The sequence below is a fragment of the Prionailurus bengalensis genome, chromosome B4 (assembly GCF_016509475.1).
Source record: "Prionailurus bengalensis isolate Pbe53 chromosome B4, Fcat_Pben_1.1_paternal_pri, whole genome shotgun sequence".
NCBI lineage: Eukaryota > Metazoa > Chordata > Mammalia > Carnivora > Felidae > Prionailurus > Prionailurus bengalensis.
This window is the reverse complement of record NC_057358.1, coordinates 77818646-77842598: the sequence shown is the minus strand read 5'-3', so window position 1 is coordinate 77842598 and position 23953 is coordinate 77818646. Positions and strand designations below refer to the sequence as shown.

The following is a 23953-nucleotide window of genomic DNA, read 5'->3' as shown; positions in this document are numbered from 1 at the left end:
TGCAAAAAGGCACTCCAGCAGAGTCTCAGTAAATGTTGAGCGAGTGATGCATGGTTTTGCTTGGTATCCAAAATTCCCACTAGGCAAGTCTGAGGATAGTGGGGAAGACACCCTTCAGATGCCTTTGGCGCCTCTGTAGGAAGGTAAAGCTTAAATCTTAGGGAAGGAAGACTCTTCTTTCTCTAAGAATTTTTTTGGTCCGATCAGTTCTCACAAACACTAACCAACCACAGTGCCTACCTTTTGAAAATGCCAGAGACAGGCAGAAATGAAAACAAACCCCAGCAGGGGTCAGAGCTAAGAAGGGCCAAGCGGCTGTAAGAAAATCAGGCCTCAGTTTCTAGGCTGAGGACTCTGAAACAGGGGCTTGGATTTTCTGGGTGAGATCAGCAGAGGTGAAGACAAACAAATGGACACTAGGAAATGAACACAGAGTCAATAAAATCTAGTCCATTTAACTGGACTCTGGCAGTCTGGTGACTTCACTAAACGAATCCTATGGTCAGCTTGCTGGCCGTTCAACTGCTTTCCCATCCACAGTCTTCTTCCCGCTACCTACCTACCAACTCACCCAGACTCCACCTTCTAAATCTACTCTTTGGGGGCTACTTTTTTTTTTATGGTGGTTTAAATTTATTTGAGAGAGAGAGAGAGAGGCACACACACACACACACACACACACACACACACACACAGAATCCGAAGCAGGCTCCAGGCTCTGAGCTGTCAGCACAGAGCCTGATGCGGGGCTCAAACCCACGAACCACGAGATCATGACCTGAGCCGAAGTCACATGCTCAACTGACTAAGCCACCCAGGTGCAAAGGGGGCTATCTGTATGCAAATACAAGTATTCGTTTGAAAGACTTATGGGAAAGCTGTGACGTTAGTGTGTTTATTTTTTATTTTTTATTTGTTTATTTTCAAGTTAGTTAACGTACAGTGTAGTCTTGGCTTCAAGAGTAATGCCCGTCGCCCACTTAACCCACCTCCCCTCCAACAAGCCCAAAATAAATACGTATACACGTACAGAGAGTAACCATCAGTGGACTGGCGCTGCATCGTGTGGAGCAGGACAGAAGTCACAGCTGTGACCTACCTTGCGGATGGAGACCAGGCCTACCAACACAGAGGGCATGTCATACACACTGTTTAGCCAGTGCCCACGCAGAACTCATTAGCACATACAGAAGACTGTTCCACCCCCTGGGCTAGAGGATGACTCAAAGTCAATAACCACAGGGGGGAATCTAACATGCGAAGCAGATGCAAGCCTTTTTTTTTTTTTTTAATTTATAAATAGGATCAAAAGGCTCCTACCTCTGTTACAAACTTATTAGAGGACACTAAACCTGTTCTAGGATCCTTAAGTCTAGTAGTGAATCAGGAATAATGACCCGCCAGGAAAAATGGAAAAAGCCATTATTCCTGTAACTAAAGCAATGTTCTGTGTCCCTCTGGGGGCGGGACAGTCCACTGGAGCACATCATGGACGACTACTGCTCTTCATTGAGTTTATCTTTGGAAATCCGTTCCAATATTTGGTTTGGACTCTTGTATACAAAAAGAATCAATGTCATGGTTTAATGTGCCTTCTCCTACTAATGGAATTAGCTTACGCCAAAAGACGCACACTTCCAAAGTCTGTAGCGACGTCCCAAGACTAAATCTCTGAAGTAATTCTGAAAAAGGGCGAGGGAATGATTTATGTGATGTGGAGCAGAAGGTAGAAAATTAAGGGGAAAGAAGACCCAGAGATTAATCTGCAGCCACAGAACCCTGTATCACGGCATACACATTGAGGTGGAACACAATTTACTTCTGTCTTCTATCAAAGTGGGACTGACTTTATTTCATGCCTTCGAGATGACAGCACTCAAGTGCAGCCCGAGTCCTAGGGCCTCCGTCACAGTCAGTCAGGGCAGAGCCTACAGCATGAGCAAGCCTATAGCAGACCCCGGCTCCCTCTCCCGAGCTGCTCGAGAGCCACATCAGGCCTGAGAAGTGGGCACCATTTGTCCTCCATTTGCCAACAGTGTTTGATTTAAAAAGTGCTAACAGGGCACCTGGCTGGCTCAGTCGGCAGAGTGTCCAACTCTTGGTTTCAGCTCAGCTCATGGTCTCACATTTCGTGAGTTCAGGCCCCGTGTCGGGCTCTGCACTGCGGAGCCTGCCTGGGATCCCCTCTCTCCCTCTCTCTCCCTGCACCTCCCCCGCATGCACGCACACTCTCTCTCTCAAAATAAAAACAAATAAACTTTTTTAAAAAGTGCTAAGATAAGATTCTAGTTTTCAAAAAGCTGTATGTATAAAGGACCATTTCCCAAGACACTATCCCTTAGAAATGACGTGATAGATAGCTTCCTTTTGGAGCAAAATGGTGAGTGCATAAGGAATAGATGATGTCGTCTGGAGAAGATGCTCCCACTGCCAATTACTCAGCTGACCTCTGTGAGTGGAACCCGGTCCTCAGGATCCAAGAGGATTTGCTCATGTTTATTATTCTACTCCCAGGCAGACAAGAGTGTTCATCAACGGTTACCTCCTTGCTGAGGGCAAAGGTCTGGTGAGCGCAGACAGCTGAACGGAGAACAACAGTGCTCTCACGGTGCAGTGAGAGGGTAGAGAGGCAATAGGATTATCAGGGCTGAGGGAGGGGTGAGGCAACAAGAGAAATTCCCTATGATGTTTATACCATATAAAAATGTGTATGTGACGGAGCAAGACGTCGAGGCTGGGGGGCTCATGCTGAGTACTGTCCTTCCTTGCATTAATGCTGAGTGCTGGCCTCCCTCGCGGGCCGTGTGCTGGAATAGAAAGGGCAGAATGCCAGCCCAGTCTCACCCGCCATGAGGCTAAATGACCCTGAGCAGTTTCTCCACCTGTAAAATAGGGATGATACCTACCCACCGGGGCTGCTGCGAAGATGAAAAAGACAACGGGTACGAAGTGCCTCATCAAATGCCTAACACATGAGGGCCATTCAACACATGTCAGCCTCTCACCTCCACGCCCTCCCCTTCTCCACTTTCTCCCCGTCGCTGAAACCCACATTGGCTCTTCTTCCATCTGGTCAAAAATAACTTAGAAAACCTGACCTTGATATGTCCAACCTCCACTGACCTCCAGGAGCCACCCACATAAGTTCTCATGGTAACAAACCCAGAGGCTGAGTCAGCCTCTACAGCTCTCACTCTCCCCATCCAGAGGACAAGTTTTCTCTGAGGATTACACAACTTTGATGAAAAAAAAAAAAAAAAAGTCACGGGAACAAGCAGTACAGAGAGAACATTTTACATGCTGTCTCAGTCATTAGAAAGTTGCTGTATCATAGTCTTCCACATTGCAGGGGACGCTGCAGAGACTTAACAAAGGTTTTTGAGCCAAATGTGGGTTCTCATTAAAGCTACACTGGACACAAGCCTTTCTCTAATAAAACCGAACATCACCACTTATCAGGAAACCGGTCCTATGGGAAAAAGAAAAATGGAAGGGCACTACCAACGGTCATGTGGGGATCTAGGGGTGGGACAGGGACAAAAAAAGAGCCTTAATAAGGTAAAGTAGACAGAGCAGATCAATAAAAACCCCTCTCCTTTCCCTTGCATTTGAGTTGGGTTTTTTTTTAAGTTTATTTATTTATTTTGAGTGAGAGAGAGAGAGAGAGAGAGTATGTGTGTGTTCTCGAGCCAGCATGCATGTGAGCTGGGGAGGGGCAGTGAGAGAGGGAGAGAGAGAATCCCAAGCAGGCTCTGTGCTGTCAGATGTGGGGCTCCATCTTATGAACTGTGAGATCGTGACCTGAGCCAAAATCAAGAGCCCTACGCTTAACTGCCTGAGCCACCCAGGCGCCCCTCAACTGGGCTTTTTTTTTTTTTGATGCCTGTTTATTTTCAGAGAGAGAGAGGGGAGGGGAGGGGCAGAGAGAGAGGCAGAGAGAGAATCCCAAGCAGACTCTGCATTGTCAGTACAAAGCCCGGTGCAGGGCTCGAACCCGCAAACCATGAGATCATGAGCTGAGCCAAAACCAAGCGGGACACTTCCTTGGCTGAGCCACCCAGGCGTCCCCACTTGGGTTTTTTTAAATACAGTTCTGTGCTGTGAATTAGAGAATAGGGGTGTATGTCTTCTCTTGTCTTAGTTAGATAAAAACACCAGGCAGAAATGGGTATCATTAGAATGGGAAACATTGGAGATGGGGCAAAAACAGGGTTTTATAACCAAGCTGAATTTTTAAAACTATCCGTATTTTATTTTCTTGTACAAACTGTGTACATGTTTACATTTATATTTGTGGGCAATTGCCAGGAATTGACAAGCTGACCTGAGTCCTTCACAGTCTCAAGAAGAGATCATTTGTTAATATTGCTATCGGACTTATTGCTATCGGACATGTTATTAGAACCTAATAGTAAGGTATTAATATCCCTACTTTTAAAGTGGAATTATAACTAACATACAGTTAATTATACAGTTAACATACAGGCGCACAACATGACGATTTAGCGATTCTGTGCATTACTCCGTGCTCATCATGGTAAGTGCAGTCACCATCTGTCACCAAACAACATTATTACAATATTTATTGTCAATTGTCACTTACAATGTTATTGACTACATCCCCGTACTTTTCATCTCCATGACTTATTTATTTTATAACTGGAAGTTTGTACCTCTTAGTCCCCTTTATCTATTTCATCCATCCCCACTCCACCCACCTCCCCTCTGGCAACCACCAGTTTGTTCTCTGTATTAATATCCCTAGTTTTATTTAACAGATGAGGACATTGAGGCTAAGGGGAATTGAGTGAGTTTCCCCCAAGGTCTGACAGGTAGTGAGAAAAGAGTCAGCGGGGCTCAAACGCAGATCTCCTGATGGCAAAATTCTCCTCCCACACCAGGCTGCCTCTCATTTATTTTCCCCACCACAAAGAAGGACAGTTCTTACCTTCCAACTCTTCTTTCTCATAGTGAATGTTAAGAATTGTACTGGTCCCACCCTGATCCACCACGGCCTCTTCATCCGGTCTCTGTTGAAATATAAATACGTAGCCATAGTAATAAGCATACGTTCATTCAGACATCCACTTAAGTAGCACATGTATGCCAGACCCTTTTTGCAACCCCTGGGGGAGAAAACACAATGGTTTACATACGTTCTTCATTTGAACCTCACAATAACTTTGAGATGCAAAAATGACAGCCATTCTCAGGGGCGCCTGGGCGGCTCAGTCGATTACGTAACCGACTTCAGCTCAGGTCATGATCTCACAGTTTGTGAGTTCGAGCCCCGTTTCGGGCTCTGTGATGACAGCTCAGAGCCTGGAGCCTGCTTCAGATTCCGTGTCTCCCTCTCTCTCTGCCCCTCCTCCGCTCTTGCTCTCTGTCTCTCAAAAATAAATAAATGTTAAAAAAAATTTTTTTTTAATGACAGCCATTCTCTTTCTCATTTTATAAATGAACAGCCCGAGACTTAGAGAGGATTAAGTAATTATTGCCCAAGGGCACAAATGTGGTAAAAGGCAGAGGTGGGATGAACTCTGGTCTTGTGACTGCAGATATCACGCCTTTTCTACCTCCCCACAAATGCAAGTGCATAGCACGTCTGCATTTTGCAAGCGGTGTCAACCACATGTTTGTTTGTTTTTTTTAGTGTCGACTTATCTCCTTGATCTCTCTTCAGTATCTGAGCCTGTTGTCCTTGAAATTCTCCATCCTGCTCCTTTGATCAAGTCTCTCCTGTCTCATTCTAAGGCTCGTCTTCTTCCTCTAACCATAAATCCCAAGCAAGAGCGCTCTACCTTTGGTTTCCCTCACTTGAGTCTTCCAATTTCAACTACAGCCTGAGACTGTTGACTCAGTATTTGACAAACCATTGGGATGTTGACCACAAGACCCACGTTGTCTAAAACCAAACTGATCTTCTTTCCAAAACAAGCACCCTGTGCTCATTTACTTACACTTACCCACGGCAGGACTGTTTCTTAGTCCACATTGGAAATTTCAAATGCATTTATTTATCCATTCCACGTGTATTAAGTGCCTATTATATGCCTTCAGGGAGATAGCTTCCTTTTCTTATCAGGTCCTCCAGTGCGATTGCTCTCCAATCTACTCTCATCTCTCATCTACTCTATGCCACACTCCTGTGCCCTTCAGTCATACTGGACGTGTTTTCAGTTCTGGAACCAGACTCACTTTCTTCCTTGAGTGTTGCTCCCTCGGTCTAGAACTATCATCCTCTCCCTGCTAGCCCCACCTCCTACCACCAGGGGCCAATACTTACTCATCATCCCACAGATCTCAGCCTCAATGCACTTCCTTGGAAGGCTTCCCTCATCTGAACTAAGTGAGGTCCCCCCATTTATAAGCCCTCATTGCACACTGCGCTTCTCTGTAATGACATGTCTCTGCTCCTTGAGGGAGGAACGCTGTCTGCCTTCCTCACCACTGTTCCTCCAACACCCTACACAGACTTTTCACAGAGTAGGTGCTCAATAATTCTTTGTTAAAATCATGACTATAATGGCACCTACCTTATCAAGACCCTGAACTATTTTTTTTTTAATCTTAACTGATTTTCCTGTAAGTCTATTTCTCTGATCAAACCTGCAGCTCCAGCCAAGTTCACTGATCCCATGGGCACTCTGCATGCTCCCACTTTCACGCCTTTGCTCACATGTCCTGCATCTAACGTTCCCCCATCCCCCCAACTCTCCATCAAATCCTTATCATCTTCCAGATCCTGCTCAAACTTCCAGCTTACTGTTCTAACACTTTTTCAAGTTATCATCTATGTCCTCAAATGAGGCAACTCTGAATATAAAGCAATCCATTTCCCCGATAAGAAGAATCAAAAAAGTTCTTGAGGGCAACTTGAATAGACTAACTTCTAGGGAAGTAGATGAAAGTCAAATGTTTACATATATATGTATTTTTTTCGCTGCCCCCCACCCCGCCCCACCTGCGCCTCATAGGATTCTCTCTTTCCCTTTCTCTCAGTCTCTCACTCACTTGTACCCTCTCTCTCTCAAAAATAAATAAACTTTAAAAAAAAAAGAGTCTGGGTTTTTTGTTTATTCATTTGTTTCTTAAATTCCACAGATAAGTGAGATTATATGGTATTCTTTTCTCTGACTGATGTATTTCACTCAGCACTATACTTCCTAGATCTATCCACAATGTTGCAAACAGCAAGATTTCATTCTTTTTTATGACTAAGTAATATTCCAGTGTGTGTGTGTGTGTGTGTGTGTGTGTGTGTGTGTGTGCATACACCATGCCTTCTTTATCCATTCATCTATCGATGGACACTTGGATTGCTTCCAATACTTATAGTGTTTTACTTACGAATTTAGTTTATAGACATTTAAAATTTCATATTATTACTATCATGGAATAATCTCCAAGATAGAATATTAAGTTTAAAAAGCAACGTAGAGAAAACTGTTTGCTGTTTGCTAACTTTTATCAGAGAAAGGTTGTTGGGATGGCTCAGTCAGTGGAGCATGAGATTCTTGATCTCAGGGTTGTGAGTTCAAACCCCACATTGGGATAGAGCTTACTTAAAAAAAATTATATATAAAAAAAGAAAGGGTATTAGAACATAAGCATCTGCTTATACTTAAAAACCTATAAAGGAAGAATAAGTCATGAAAAAAATTTTAGGAAATAAATTCCTGTTGTTTATTTATTTATTCTTTTTTATTATTTTTTTAAAAATTTTTTTTCAACGGTTTTTTTTTTTATTTATTTTTGGGAGAGAGAGAGACAGAGCATGAACAGGGGAGGGGCAGAGAGAGAGGGAGACACAGAATCGGAAACAGGCTCCAGGCTCCGAGCCATCAGCCCAGAGCCTGGCGCGGGGCTCGAACTCATGGACTGCGAGATCGTGACCTGGCTGAAGTCGGACGCTTAACCGACTGCGCCACCCAGGCGCCCCTCTTTTTTTATTTTTTGAGAGAGAGAGAGCATGAGTGAGCAAGGGGCAGAGAGAGAGGTAGAGAGAGAGAATCCAATGAGGGGCAGAGAAAGGAAAAAGAGAGAGAATCCTGAAGCGGGGCACAAGCTCATCTGATGTGGGGCTTGAACTCACAAACCCATGAGTCCATAACCTGAGCTGAAGTTGGATGCTTAACCAACTGAGCCACCCAGCTTCCCCACCATGAAAAAAATTTTTAAAGAGTTACCCATAGAGGAGTGAGGGAATAGGTTAGAGGAGAAAAGGACAGAAAATTAGACTTCTTTGAAAATACCTTATTTTGTAAATATCTTACATAATTTTATTTTATTTTTTTAATATTTGCTTTTGGGGAGCGTGCACATGGGGGAGGAGCAGAGAGAGGGGGACAGAAGATCCCAAGCAGGCTCTGCACTGACAGGCTGACAGCAGCAAGCCAGATGCAGGGCTTGAACTTGCCAACCACAAGATCATGACCTGAGCCAAAGTCCGACACTCAACCGACTGAGCCACCCAGGTGCCCCAATATCTCACATAATTTTAAAACAACTAAAAATTTTAAAAGCAATTCCCAGAAATGAAAAATCAAATGAAAGCAAATGCCAAATTGATGACATAACTATTCCAAGAGATATTATTCCAAGTAACTGTAAAATACAATAAGCTGCCTGAACATCCTCAGTGGTATATACCCTAAGACAAAAAGAGTTTAAGAAGATCTTAAACTACCGTTTAGTTATCTGTTGGTGGGAGTGTTGGTGCTATCACTCTGAGGCTGTTGTGCATTGTGAGATAAACATATTCGTGATCATGTCAACTTGTTCTGTCACTCTCAATGTCATTGAGAACTGGCATTCTCAGCAGGGGTAAAAGGAAATACAGTCTTAGGACAGAAGTTAAGTAAAAACCATTCAGTCCTGATTTTGAATTGGATGAGTCAACAAGAATATAGAATACATTTTTATCTTTAAATGTTTTTAAATTTATAAATTTACATTTCCTAGCTCCGTCCACTCAAAAGCCCTGGAAAAAATGATCAGCCAGTAGCAATGAGTATCCTTAGCACCCAGACTGTGGTCTCTTAAAATACCATTGTCTACTAAAAGGCACTCACAGACCACTAGGAAGTCAACTTAAAGAGATCCCTTGCCTTTTAGGATAATTTGAGCATCAGTAACAGTAGTAACTGCAACGGATTGAATAGATCAGATATGTTAAAATCTATGAGTTCACAATGTCACTTTAAAAATTAATTGGTGGGGCGCCTGGGTGGCTCAGTTGGTTGAGTGTCAGACTTTGGCTCAGGTCATGATCTCACAGTCCGTGGGTTCGAGCCCTGCGTCAGGCTGTGTGCTGACAGCTCAGAGCTTGGAGCCTGCTTCAGATTCTGTGTCTCCCTCTCTCTCGGACTGTTCCCCGCTCATGCTCTGTCTCTCTCTGTCTCAAAAATGGATAAACGTTAAAAAATACATAAAAAATAAAAATTAATTGGTCACCATTGGAGAAGAATGCTAACAAACCAACCCATTATTTTCGAAACTGTTAAAAATGTATCCTAGCTTTCCTATATAAATTGTGCCATAGAGTAGTACCATAGAAGAGATGAGAGAAGTTTCCTATTATAGAAAAGAATAAACAAAAAAGGAATGTTAGAATTAGGACATCACCATTTCTCAATCCCTAATGGATTGCATTGATTTTCAACAGCCACTAACATCACAAGGAGAGACAACCAGATATTATATGCCTCCTAATGGGAGACTATATCACCACCCATTAGGTAATCTTAACAAATAAATTGTCCCTGAATCTGATCAAGCCTCTAAATCGAAATACCAATTTACTGAAAATACAGTGAAACAGAGTTCCACGGAAAAACACCAGCATGAGAATACAATCAGCAAAATTATAAAGCTATAGAACAAATCCTTTCCCTCCTCCTCCCCCTTTTTTAAAACAAACAATTGCAAGAAGAGAAAGACAGAGACAGAGAAAGAAAGTAAACCAGTAGTTTAAAAGAGATTGGTTTAAAAAACCAATCTCAATGCGCAGACTTTATTTGAATCCTGATTCAAACAAACAAATAATTTTTTAGCTATTTTTTAAATGATTTTTTTGAGATAATTGCCAATTTGAATATTGACGAGATCTTTTATGATAGTAAAGAAATTGCTATTTTTTCTTTAGGTGATACTATGCTTATTTTTTAAAGAATTTTTATCTTTTTTTTGTGTGTGGAAGTGTTGAATTGCTATATTGTACACCTGAAACTAACTGTACGGAAATTAAAATAATTTTAAAAATTTAATTGAAAAAATAACTCTTATCTTTGAGTGATACATAAATATTTACTGAATACCAAATATTTCAATTAAAAATTTAATTGAAAAATAACTCTTATCTTTGAGTGATACACAAAAAGTTACTAAATACTAAATATTTCAATAAAACTGAAAAGATTACAGATATGTAAAATAATATATTAATTTAGAAATATGAATTTTTCACATTTTATAATTAGTTAAAATTATTAAAAAACCTTCTAATACATCTTTAACATCAATGTCTTCCCCACCACCATAGGCACTTTGGGTCAATTTTCCAAAGCTTGTCAGTTTCACTTCTATCTAAGCTCTAAAAAACTCTCATGTAAAGATCTTTCTAAGGAATAACTTTTAGGTGGATAAACTTGCCTTTATTTTAGATTTGTCCTTTGTTTATCTAGCTTACCTTTTATTTATTTATTTTTTATTTTCTATTTTTTTAATATATGAAATTTATTGTCAAATTGGTTTCCATACAACACCCAGTGCTCATCCCAAAAGGTGCCCTCCTCAATACCCATCACCCACCCTCCCCTCCCTCCCACCCCCCATCAACCCTCAGTTTGTTCTCAGTTTTTAACAGTCTCTTATGTTTTGGCTCTCTCCCACTCTAACCTCTTTTTTTTTTTTTTTTCCTTCCCTTCCCCCATGGGTTTCTGTTAAGTTTCTTAGGATCCACATAAGAGTGAAACCATATGGTATCTATCTTTCTCTGTATGGCTTATTTCACTTAGCATCACACTCTCCAGTTCCATCCACGTTGCTACAAAAGGCCATATTTCATTCTTTCTCATTGCCACGTAGTATTCCATTGTGTATATAAACCACAATTTCTTTTATTTTTATTTTTTTATTTTTTTTATTTTTTTTAATTTTTTTTTTCAACGTTTATTTATTTTTGGGTCAGAGAGAGACAGAGCATGAACGGGGGAGGGGCAGAGAGAGAGGGAGACACAGAATCGGAAACAGGCTCCAGGCTCCGAGCCATCAGCCCAGAGCCTGACGCGGGGCTCGAACTCACTGACCGCGAGATTGTGACCTGGCTGAAGTCGGACGCTTAACCGACTGCGCCACCCAGGCACCCCAAAACCACAATTTCTTTATCCATTCATCAGTTGATGGACATTTAGGCTCTTTCCATAATTTGGCTATTATTGAGAGTGCTGCTATAAACATTGGGGTACAAGTGCCCCTATGCATCAGCACTCCTGTATCCCTTGGATAAATTCCTAGCAGTGCTATTGCTGGGTCATAGGGTAGGTCTATTTTTAATTTTCTGAGGAACCTCCACACTGCTTTCCAGAGCGGCTGCACCAATTTGCATTCCCACCAACAGTGCAAGAGGGTTCCCGTTTCTCCACATCCTCTCCAGCATCTATAGTCTCCTGATTTGTTCATTTTGGCCACTCTGACTGGTGTGAGGTGATATCTGAGTGTGGTTTTGATTTGTATTTCCCTGATAAGGAGCGACATTGAACACCTTTTCATGTGCCTGTTGGCCTAGCTTACCTTTTAGATCATGGATTTCTTGATGGTGCCAGCCACAAGTTGCCATCTTTATATTCTTAGAGCCCAATACAGTAGCTTACCGCTGTAAGTGGTTTGCACGCTTGTAAGTTCCAGAAGTGGGGGTGCTGTCCCTATGTCCACCACTATGTACCTAGCAGCCAGTATAATGTCCGGTACGTGGTAAGTATCTAAAAATTGTGATGAGGGGCGCCTGGGTGGCTCAGTCGGTTGAGCGGCCGACTTCGGCTCAGGTCGTGATCTCACAGTGCGTGAATTCAAGCCCCGCGTCGGGCTCTGTGCTGACAGCTGGGAGCCTGGAGCCTGTTTCAGATTCTTTGTCTCCCTCTCTCTGACCCTCCCCCGTTCATGCTCTGTCTCTCTCTGTCTCAAAAATAAATAAACGTTAGGGGCGCCTGGGTGGCGCAGTCAGTTAAGCATCCGACTTCAGCCAGGTCACGATCTCCCGGTCGGTGAGTTCGAGCCCCGCGTCGGGTTCTGGGCTGATGGCTCAGAGCCTGGAGCCTGTTTCCGATTCTGTGTCTCCCTCTCTCTCTGCCCCTCCCCCGTTCATGCTCTGTCTCTCTCTGTCCCAAAAATAAATAAACGTTGAAAAAATAAATAAATAAAAATAAATAAACGTTAAAAAAATATATAAATAAATAAATAAAAATTGTGATGAATAAATACTAGTTTTCTGAACTCTTTATCATATGATCATATATTTTCTCATAAAACTTCATATATATGAATAATTTTTCGTATTGGCTTCCCCGCAGGTTTGTAATATCCAAAGGACAGGGACCAATTGGTTACAATGCTTAGCACTGTCCACAGATACCTGGCATTACATAGAACACAGCAGAAATCTAGAGGAAGGAGGGGAGGGTGGCATAATTGATTTTATGACTCTAAGAACTATAAAAGCAAAATATGGAGAGCAAGGTCAATCACCTGAAATATTCAGGTTGAAAAATCTACTTGTTTCGGTAATTTAGATTGGTTAACCACAGCCTACATTCACTGAATAATTGTTCATCCACTTTCTTTGTCTTGCCAAAGAAAACAGAGCCACTGTCAAACACCATTAGGCAAAGCATTTGAAATGTCAGGCTTGAATGTGAATGTGTGGACCTCATTTGGATCCTGGTTCAAGTAAACCAACTATTTAAAAAACTAAAAGGCACTCCTAAATTAATTTTTTTTATCTTTTATTTTTTAACGTTTATTTATTTTTGAGAGACAGAGAGAGACAGAGATGGGGGGGGGGGGGGACAGAGAGAGAGGGAGACACAGAATCTGAAACAGGCTCCAGGCTCTGAGCTGTCAGCACAGAGCCCAACACAGGGCTCAAACCCACGAACCGCAAGATCATGCCTGAGCCGAAGTCAGATGCTTAACTGACCGAGCCACCCAGGCACCCCTGGCACTCATAAATTTAAACAACTACACGGACATTTGATTGTATTAAGGAGTTAACTGTTAATTAAAAAAAATAACAATATTGTGACATGGTAGTGATATCATAAAAAGAAAGTCTTTAATCTTTAGTGATACATACTAAAGGTTTTTTTTTAAGCTTATTTATTTTGAGAGAGAGAGCAAACATGGGAGGGGCAGAGAGAGAGGGAGAGAGAGAATCCCAAGCAGGCTCCATGCTGTCAGCACAGAGCCTGTTGCAGGGCTCTATCCCATGAACCATGAGATCATGACCTGAGTCGAAACCAAGAGTCAGACACTTACCCGACTGAGCCACCCACACGCCCCATACTGAAGTTTTTACTGATGAAATAATATGATGTCTGGGATTTGGAGAGTGTGTGGGGACATAATGAAACAACATAGGTGTGTGTTCATTGCTGAAGCCAGGTCATGGGTACATAGCAAGTCACTTTTACAAGTCTTTCTATTTCGTTGTCTGCTTGAAATGTTCCATAAATTTCAAGTACTGTGTATACAAAGTTTGTTTAAAATCATAAAAAAAAAAAGTAAAGAATATCAAGTCTCATTGGTCTGTGCTTGTTACAGATTCCTCCCCAGTTGGCTATTATGTCCTCTGATACCACCATTATTTATGGCAGAGAGGATTTCTTATCCATAGATTTCCAGGGTTCCCATGAATGAACTTCAGAGGATTATGTGTAAGTGTACATTTTTCTTAAGAGGGTCCATAACATTCACCAGATTCTCAGGGAAGCTTGTGACTCAGAAAAGATTAAAATCATGAGAACCACGTTATATAAGTGTGGGAGAAAAAGGAAAGAAGGGAGGAGGGAAAGGAGAGTGAACTAGAGAAAAGGCAATGTTTCTAAGTCTCCTCTTTTCTGTCCTTCCTCCTAGCTCACTGACAATGGCCCACTATGTAAATGTGAATTGACTTGGGTGCCTACCTCAAGGACTAGATAAGATAAAAAGAACTAAGGGGGTTAAATACACATTAAAACATTGAAATTTCAAGGCACATCTTGTTATGAGCCTTGAAAAATGAATGAACTATACCTGAGTAGCAGACCAGATTCTTACTTACAGTTAATGGACAAATTAAAAGGCAGGGTCAGGGCTGAGTCTTACATAATGGCTCCAGCTCCTGGAAGCAGCCTCGGAGGCTGCAGGGGAGGGGGAAGGTGGCAGGCAGTGGAGTCCATTTGGAGCCCTCTCTCTGACTCGTGTCCCCTGCAGCGCCACTCCGGACCTGTGGGGTGGTGGACCTGCCCAACTCAACTGCCCCTCCATGCCTGCAGTCAGTCTCCGACTTTTCACTTCCAGAGACCCCTGTCATCTTTTTTCCTAAAGATCCGATGTTTTCAGACATGGTGTATGACATCCTTCCACCCCACCACCCTCCCATCCTTACGCCCAACAAAAAAGAGTCAAGCAGTTATTGAGTTCTGACACCTTTAACCATTTTTAAAACAGCAAATACAGAAGTGACTTCCAGGGTTTCTGATCAGCAAATTGAGTTGACACAGTGAGTATCAGGAACAAATATTTATTGAGCACTTCCTATACGCCTAGCATTGTGCCTTACATATGTATATTACCCCACTTAATCCTCACAACAGTCTTAAAATCAAGGCTAAGTAAGATCACACAAGAGGTAAGTGGGATGGGAGGAACTCAAACTCAAGCCTCTGTATTCTTACAATTAACATTACACGCTATTATTGCCAAAAGCAAAGAACCCTGTCATTTCAGAGAGCTCAAGTCACCCAATCATGCATTCATGTCCACAGTTCAAGATCTACATTATTGCCATCTTAAACCCATAGTGTGCCAGAACCTTGTACTTCAAACTTGTACTTTGCCCTTTTACTGACCAGACTTCCAAGAATTCTCCATCTCGTTTCCTTTCTCTTCAGCCAGCAAAGTCTCTGAATTCTGGTCCTTTAGACACCCTGTCAGTGAATCTGGCCCACAGATGCCCATGAATTTGACTTCCTCACTGAATTCAGACTGCTATAGCGAGGGGGGGGAAAAAAAAAAAAAAGGTTCCGCAAGGACTCGTGCAGCTGTTCCGGACCTCCTCTCAGTGGCCATGAGCTCCTAAATACCCATGAGCTTCCTATTCTGACTCTTCAGCAGCCTGCTAGGGCCTCAAATTCCAAAGTAGCTATAGTTTCTAAATGATTCTTTTATTGAGCCCCACCTAGAGTAACTCCTGTTCTGTATTAAGATTGCTAGTTAGTACATTGTGGTAGGCAGAATAATGGCCCCCCAGTTAAGGTTACTGATGGAAGTAATGTTGCTAATCAGATGAACTTAAAATAAGGAGACTATCCTGGATTATCTGGTGGGCTCTATGCAATCACAAGAATCCCTAAAGAGCTGGGGGGGGGGGCGGGGAGCGGCAGCAGAAGACTTGAGTCAGAGAAAGAGATGTGATACCAAAAGTAGGGTTTGAGACACCCTATGCTGGCGGCTTGGAGTGGAGGAAAGGAACTAGAAGCCAAGGAAACAAGGTAGCCTTTAAAAGCTGAAGAAATCAAGGAAACAGATTCTTCCTCAGAGCCTCCAGAAAGAAGCACAGCCTTGCCAACACTTCGATTTTAGCCCAGTGAGAGCTGCATTGGACTTGTGAAGTAGAGAACTGAAAGATAATCAATTTGTGTTGTTTTAAGCCACTAAATTTGTGGTAATTTGCTATGGCAGCAATAGAAACTAATACACACATTAGGGTTCCCTAACTACCAAGACCAGAGTAAACTTATTACTTACTACCTTACAGGGAACAACCAACCTCTCCATTATCTAAGATTTGTTGCCGTAACCTGGCAGCAGATCTAGAATAAACACGGTTGCTTTCTGTGTCCTAATGATTACTAACTACTATGGCAGTCTTGACTGAGAGCCCCGGCTACCCTGCCAAGGCAAACTATGAGCTAAGGCAATTATCCACAAATTTTGAAGGAAGTAAATTTGCAGCCTGCATTGTCCCCCAGACTACCTCAGTTCTGTTTGTCAGGACTGCCCACCCCTCCCCTACCGAAGCTCCCCAGCAGAGCTGGGAAAGCCAGGTACAGAGAATGTTCGTTTTCCCCCACTCCCTCCTAGGAAAGGAACACCTCCCATCTGTCGGGAGGGGGCGGGACCATACGGATTTGTACACTGCAATGTAGTGAGAGGCGAAACCGCTATGGCTGATGTTTTTATTCAACAACATTCAGCAGGTGTTGACTGGGCTCCGACACGTGCCAGTCATTGGGCGCTAGCATTCAGTCTCTGTCACGAACTCTTGGCTTAGAGGAGTTTTTTCAGGTTTACCATAAGGTACGGAATGTGACTGTCTTCTCATCGGCCACCCTTCCCAATCATCACCCATTTCCCAGGGCTCGCTATGCTGAAGATTTCTGCAAAGCTTTCCATTCTGAGCGGGCCTGATTCACATAAAAACCTTGGTGAATACCCAAACTCACTTGCTCCCCCCTCTGTCACTTACACGGTCCCTGAACCTCCCTGCAGTTCCCAGAACCACTTGGCTGGAGTGCTGATGGTTCCAACCACTCCGGCCTTCTCCTCCAGTACTCCTTTCTGCTCAGTTCTGAAAGTGCTGATCAGGAGGACTCAGAAGATACAAGACGTCCTCAGTTCCAGTCCAAACTAGGGGCTCTCCCTAGAGCTTTCTGCTCTTTTTTTTTTTTAACGTTTATTTATTATTGAGAGACAGACAGATATAGAGCATGAGCATGGGAGGCACAGAGAGAGGAGGAGACACAGAATCTGAAGCAGGCTCCGGGCTCCGAGCTGTCAGCACAGAGCCTGACGTGGGGCTCGAACTCACAAACTGTGAGACCATGACCTGAGCTGAAGTCAGACGCTCAACTGACTGAGCCACTCAGGCGCCCCTGCCCTTCTTCCTCCCTTACAACCTAACCCCTTTAAGAGTTCACTGACTCCTAAAATTTCGATAACCACCTCCAGAGATCCCATCAAAATTCAGAAAGGCAGGCCTTCATTAACTCATCCTAAATTACAGCCTCCTAGCTGGCCTCCCTCAGTGCAGTCTCTTCCCACTCCAATGTAACCTTTGTATACCTTGCCACATATATCTTCCCAAACAGTTATTAAGTGCTCGCTGCAAGCCAGGCATTGGTGTAGATGTCAAAGACCAAGCTACAGTAATGCAGAGTGATTAAAGGCACATACTTCGGAGACAGTAATAGCCCTTGGTGGGTGCTGTGAGCAGAGAAGACTGAGTGATGAATTCTGAGAGTGATAAAGAGCCAGACCCTGAAAGCTAAATGGGATATTCTAGGTGAAGAGGAGGGGAAGGATTTCCCAGCTGGAACACCTGAGTAAAGGCACAGCCGCACACAAGGGACAGCTTTTCGGTAAGCAAGCATGGGCACCTGATGTTCCGTGCTAACCCCAAGACCGCGAGCTCCTGAAGGAGAAGCACATTGACTTTGGATACAGGAAAGGCATTCATTCACTCATGCAACTGAGCGCCTATCTTATACCAGGAACTGTGCTATATGGCAAGATTTTCCGCCTAGTCCTTGCCCCCGTCAAGCTTCTCTCCAAAAAAGAAAATATAGAAATCAAGCAAGAACACGTCAGACAAGTCATAAGTGCTATTAAGAACATAAAACAGGATCATATGAAAGACAGTGACTGTGGGGGTCAGGGAAAGCCGCTCTGAGGAGGTAATATTAGAATTAAGTCCCATAAAACCCTGGATAGAATCATGTTCTAGGCAGAGAAAACAACAAGAACAAAAGTCCTAAAGTATGAAGGAGCTTGCCATATTGAAGAAACAGAAAGAAAGCCAGTGCAGGGGTGCATGGTGAGAGAATGGGGGAGAGGCAGTCAGAAAGGGTGGACAAGTCCCTGAGCACATTAAAGTTTGGTAGGCCATGATAAGGAGATTGGATTTTACTCTAAAATGCACTGGGGAGCCACTGAAGGGTTTCAAGATGGGATCAGGCATGGTTTGTGTTTTTGAAAGCTCTCTCTGGCTGCCATGTGGAAAGTGGACTATAGAAGGGCAAGAGAGAAAGCAGAGGGAAGTGTAGGAGGCTAGTGCAATAGTCCAAACCAGAAAAAAAACAGCCTAGACTTGTGATATTTAGATGTGATGCCTAGAATCTCTTTACAGCAAGTTGCACAATCCCTCTCTTTGCAAGGTCCATTCCGCCCACCCCACCCCCCACAGCCTAGTTGGCACATAGGAGGCTTCATTGGCAATTTTCAATCGGTTGACTTTTTGTCCCCCAAATCACCCCTACTTCCTTTCCCCCTCCTGTCCTCCTTTCCTTTCCTCCCTATATCTCAAGTATCCATTTGCCCATCACCTGACCCAGCCTTCATGAGGTCCTACTGTTCCTACTCTATTCCTTTTTGTCTCCTCACCCCACTGATCAAGAAAGTTACATGAACTAGATGTAAAGGAGATAATTATTTTCTGTGCGACCCCAGAAGCACTCAGGAATTATCAATTTCACAAAGCACTAACAGAAGCTTGTGGGTTATTATGATCTCGACAATACGACTGGTACACATTCTGCATGTTAAGCACACTGTCTCCTCACACTCTTTCCAGCCTATTCTATTCTCCCCACTGCAGCCAGAGACATCTTTCAACAGGAAAATCTGATCATGATTTCATTGGCGCTTGCTCTCTCACCCCTCCCCACTCACTCTATGCACTTGCTCGAGCGTTCTTTCTCTCTCTCTCTCTCGCTCTCGCTCTCGCTCTCGCTCTCACTCTCGCTCTTGCTTTCTCCTTCCCCTCCCTGCTTAAACCCCTTCAGTGGCTTCCCCTCGCTGCTTAAATAAATACCAACTTTCTCAGGACGGGCTATAATGGCTCTGTGTTTTGACCCCAGAGTATATCTCACACCATTCCCCTCATTGGTCTGTGGCTCCAGCCACGCTGACCTTCTTTCAGGCCCTCTAACTAGATGTGTTCCCTTTCTGCTATTCTCTTTGTTTCCAAGGTCCTTTGATCTCCCTCTTCCCTCAGTTGATACTTATTCTTTAGATCTCTAATTTTCTTCCTTAGCAAAATCTTCTCTCGTCTGAGACCAAGGCTGGAAACACTGAGAGACTGCCTCTCTGTCTTTGAAAACACTTATCACAGTTCATAATAATACACTTGTGTGGTTATTTGATTTAAACACGGTTATTTCTCCCCACCCTCCAAGACAGGAAGCTCCAAGGGGACAAGAACATTGCATAGTTTTGCTCATCCCTGTATCCCCACCACATAGATTGAGTACGCTTTTAGGCCTTAGGGGGATCAGATATGGAAAGATTTTCCAAAATCTTAGATGTGGTTCCTTTTTTGATGGAGCAAGCAAAGAGGGAATCATGGGTCGTCTAGAGGCAAACTAGTACCAGGAAGAAGAGGAGAGAGTCCATGCCTGAGGCCTATTTTGCTACAAACTCAGAATGTTTCCCCTGCCTCCTTACAGAAACCATCCCTGACATCAACATGGCACTTGTTTCCAAGACTTACCATCCTTCCTAAGAAGGCCCATCATCATCGCCACAGCCCCCCCACTTCAGACTTGCCCCCCCCCTTCAATCTCTCTTTCCAGAGCAGTAACAACCACCTGACGGTACAGGAAAGGGGGGAGTGAGAATTCAGTGAGCTACCACTCTCTTACTGGTTGTCACACAATAGACATTTGACAAATAGCACCTCATTCAGTCCTCAAAACGACACTGTGAAGGCAAAGCAGGTATTCTCATTCGCATTTTACTAGATGGAGATACTGAGGTTCAAGGAGGCAAGTGACTTACTCAAGGTCACAAAGCCAGCGCAAGGCAGATGTAGGATTTGAGCCTGCAGTCTCTGACACCTAGCCCGATGATTTTCCTTACATTTGCCACCCCAGCAGTTGAGCTGTGGCTTACTTAAGCCTGGTTTCCTCATTCCCTTAAATAAACACCTGTTCCTGACCTCTCAACACTTCCCCAGCCCATTCCCCCTTCCCTTGCCAGAAGTTGTCAGCTGTCTGCCCAATGGGATGGCGAGACTCATAAAGCTGGCCACACTAATGGAGTCTGGCCCCAGCCTCCAGCCTTTCCAGCTCTTTCTCTGAGCCGCTGAGGAACCAGAAGTCTCCAGAAACAACACAAAGAGGAGACCTGCCCCACCGGAGCGAGGTCCCTGGGCACCCTTTCTCCCACGTTCCAACAGGACACCGCCAGGCCAGAAGCCAGCCTCTCTCCCAAGAGGGAGTACCCGAGGAGTACAGAGGTCACCGCCCGCCGCCGTCAGGGTTCCTCTGCCGGCCTCGCAAGGGATGCGGCAGTGATCCGCCGGCTCCCAGGTTCGGCCCAAGGTCACCCTCTCGCAGCCCCGGCCCGATCCCCAAACGCCCGGAGCGCCCCCTGGTGTCCCGGGCCGGCCTCCCCTCGCCCTCAGGGAGTGGCCTGCGGAGCCCGGCTCGGGGGCAGAGGCAGGAGGGTGGGCAGAGGATGAGGAGGCTGAGCCCCGGGGAGGGGCGGGAGGCGGGGCCCTACCTGATAGCTGAGGACGCCGTCCGGCTCGTTACTCCCGGCCGGCATGGCGGAACCCAGCTAGGTCTCGCCCGCGGGCTCCAGGCCGAGCGTCAGCAGCCCGCGCGCTCCGCTCGGCTCTGAGCCGATCGCCCGAGCGGCGACCCCTACCCCGGAGCCAACGGTCAACCATCAACCGCCGCCGCCTCCATTGCCACCGGCCCGCGAGGCTTCGCCGCAGCCAATCAGCGTGCGGCCTGTGCGGCCAATCAGCGCGCGGAGCACGGGAGGACGCTGTCCGGCGGTACCCTGGGCTACCGCGAGGAGGAGGAGGAGGGAGGGAGCCCGGGGAGGCTACCGCGCCCGGCCCGGTTGCCTTGGAAACCGCCTCCCTCCCTTCAGGGGCCTCTAGGCTTAAAGGTCCTTCCAACCGCTTGCTAGAAATCGAAAATCTCATGCTTCTGTTTGCGGCTGCACCTGACCCTTGAAAACGGAGAAAGTTTCTGTCTAATTCTGATGTTATTCCTTAGGTAAGGGTTCTTAAATTCTGGGGAAGCATCCCTTGGAACTGAAGAAGGAAGTAACTGACGATGAGGGGAAAGGCCCTTCTCAAATTACTTGCCAACCTCTGAACTAGTGGCCAGATAGACGAAAGAGCATTAAAGAGAAGCGGGCAGGCAGTGATCCGACCCCCCTCCACAGACTCCGTACGACCTAGGTCTTCTCCGTGGGTCTTAGGTTGGCAAGGAAAAAAGCACAGAGTTGAGCTCAGGCTGATGGTTGAAATAATTCCACAAAAACGCTTCCAACTTTTCCGAGAAATGATGTAAGACAAATTATGATTTAACAACAGAACTACTGATCTAAGGCAAGGTTAGAAAACCGTAAGTAATGCATTCCATTTGATTTGGGCTTGAAAGAAAAGAGGCTGGCTATAATCCGACCAACCCTCTGTCCCCAAGAGGAGGAAAGGAGTCTCTGCTTTACACGCACTATAACATCAGACTGTAGGTGAATCCATATTATCAGAGAGGAGGAAAAAAGGTTGCAAATAATCCTTAGCCCCGAAAGAAACTCCATCTGGAGAACATAGTCGGGTCCACGTTGAAGTTTCAACCCCTGCATACCACACCTTGCATTGGCCCTAAAATTTGAAACAAGGTTGTGCTTCAGTGTCCCTGGGGCAGAACCATATTTCTGATCTCCTGTATAAGCCCCTGGTCCTGTTTCTGAGCCTTAGCATTCATTGCCACAGTCTCTATCTCTTCACTAATCCTGTCTTGAATTTGGAATTCACCCCCCTCCCCGCCCATTTTTGCCCATCAAAATCTTAAGCATCCTTCAAAGTCAATCTCAAAGGCCACCTCTTCCAAGAAACCTTTCTTTATCCCACTCTCTCCAACACTTCTTAGAGATGTCATCTCTCCCTTCTGTGAATCCTCATAGCATTCCATACATTTCTTCTATCAGTTACCATGCTGTGGTTAGTTAAGTACTTTATTTTCTAATTTATTTTTGAGAGACAGAGACAGAGACAGAGTGTGAGTGAGGGAGGGGCACAGAGAGAGGGGAGACACAGAATCTGAAGCCGGCTCCAGGCTCTGAGCTGTCAGTACAGAGCCTGATGTGGGGCTCGAACCCACCAACCGTGAGATCATGACCTGAGCCGAAGTTGGACGCTTAACCAACTGAGCCACCCAGGTGCCCCCAGTTAAGTACTTTAGTATATGTTGACTTTAACTTAAATAATATTGTAAGTATTTTGAAGATAGTAATTATTTTTATGTCCTTCTATACTCCACGGAGTCTCAAAGAAGGCTAGACATACAGAAAGTAGTTAACAAATATACGTGCTTTTAATTCAATTGAAAATATTTTGAATGCCTGCTATTTACAAGCCCAAATGGCACCAAAGATGCAGACAAATTTAAAATATAATACTATCTCCAAAAGACTTACAATCTAATCAGGGAAACAGAAGACATGTGAACATAACGACAAGATAAGACATAAAATAAGAGTGATAGGAGTGAGGCGCCTGGGTGGTTCAGTCAGTTCAGCAACTGACTTCAGCTCAGGTCATGATCTCAAAGTTTGTGAGATCGGGCTCCGTGCTGGCAGCTGGGAGCCTGGAGCCTGTTTCGGATTCTGTGCCTCCCTCTCTCTCTGCCCCTCCCCCCTGCTCACACTCTGTCTCTCTCTGTCTCTCAAAAATAAATAAATGTTAAAAATTTTTTCACAAAAATAAGAGTGATAGGAGTAATGTCAACAACAAAGGTAATAAACAGTCAGAAAAGAATGATCGGGCTGCCTGGGTGGCTCAGTCGGTTAAGCGTCCGACTTCGGCTCAGGTCATGACCTCGTGGTCCGTGAGTTCAAGCCCTGCGTCAGGCTCTGTGCTGACTGCTCAGAGCTTGGAGCCTGTTTCAGATTCTGTGTCTCCCTCTTTCTCTGACCCTCCCCCGTTCGTGCTCTGTCTCTCTCTGTCTCAAAAATAAACGTTAAAAAAAAAATTTTTTTTAAATAAAAAAGAAAAGAAAATGATCTTTATGACTTGGGACACTTCAGGAACATGACACAGAGGACATGGGTTACAGCTAAATCTGCAAATAATTGAGCCAAGGTAAGGAGAGCAAGCATCTCAGCTACTGGGCAAAGGCTTAATAACAGGAATGTACGTGGCCCGTTCAGAGTAGCCATGATTTGAGCCAAAGCAAAAAGTTATAAAGAGTAGTAGTGAAGTACCAATTGTGGTTAAAAAATAAATAATAATAATAATAAATAAAACATATGGCCAAATTATAGAGAACTAGCTGATTAATTCAGACTTTATTTTTCTCATATGATAGCAACTAAGACACTGCTAAAGGTTTGGAACATGCTTCCGTGTACGAGGCCCCAGGCTTTGTGGTATACATGCATCGTGTTATGTAATAGTTACAATATCTCCATTATTTCTCCATTTCACTGGTAAGAAAACTGGGGCTTAGAGAAGTTCAGCAGCTTTCTTAAGGTCGGGCAGGTGTGAAGCTGGGCTTTGGTCATTTATTAATTCAAAATACATTTACCAAGAACCTGTGTATTCAGGCCTGTGTTACACGGCAGAGAAAGAATAAGAAAACAGGGTCATGCCCTCTTGAGCCTTAGGATCTAGTGGGGAGACAGTAAGCAAGTAAACAAACAGTAATCACAGATCATGAGGGCTGCTAGGAACTCA

General features: G+C 44.3%; 1 protein-coding gene across 7 annotated transcripts in view; it reads right to left on the bottom strand.

The window, feature by feature from the left end:
• The window catches only part of SLC4A8 (solute carrier family 4 member 8), an 81560-nt gene extending 60590 nt beyond the window's left edge, over positions 1-20970 (bottom strand). For 6 of the 7 annotated variants that reach the window (XM_043563949.1, XM_043563950.1, XM_043563953.1 and 3 more), the window contains exons 1-2: positions 20761-20967; positions 4949-5030 (exon numbers count right to left, since the gene is read on the bottom strand). In XM_043563949.1, the coding sequence (XP_043419884.1) occupies positions 4949-5030; positions 20761-20805 (127 nt within the window). In that variant the 5' untranslated portion in view covers positions 20806-20967. Of the gene's footprint in view, positions 1-4948; positions 5031-20760 lie in introns of all 7 variants that reach the window. The other variant, XM_043563951.1, reaches the window with a different exon arrangement.
• Between the last annotated feature and the right edge of the window lie 2983 nt (positions 20971-23953).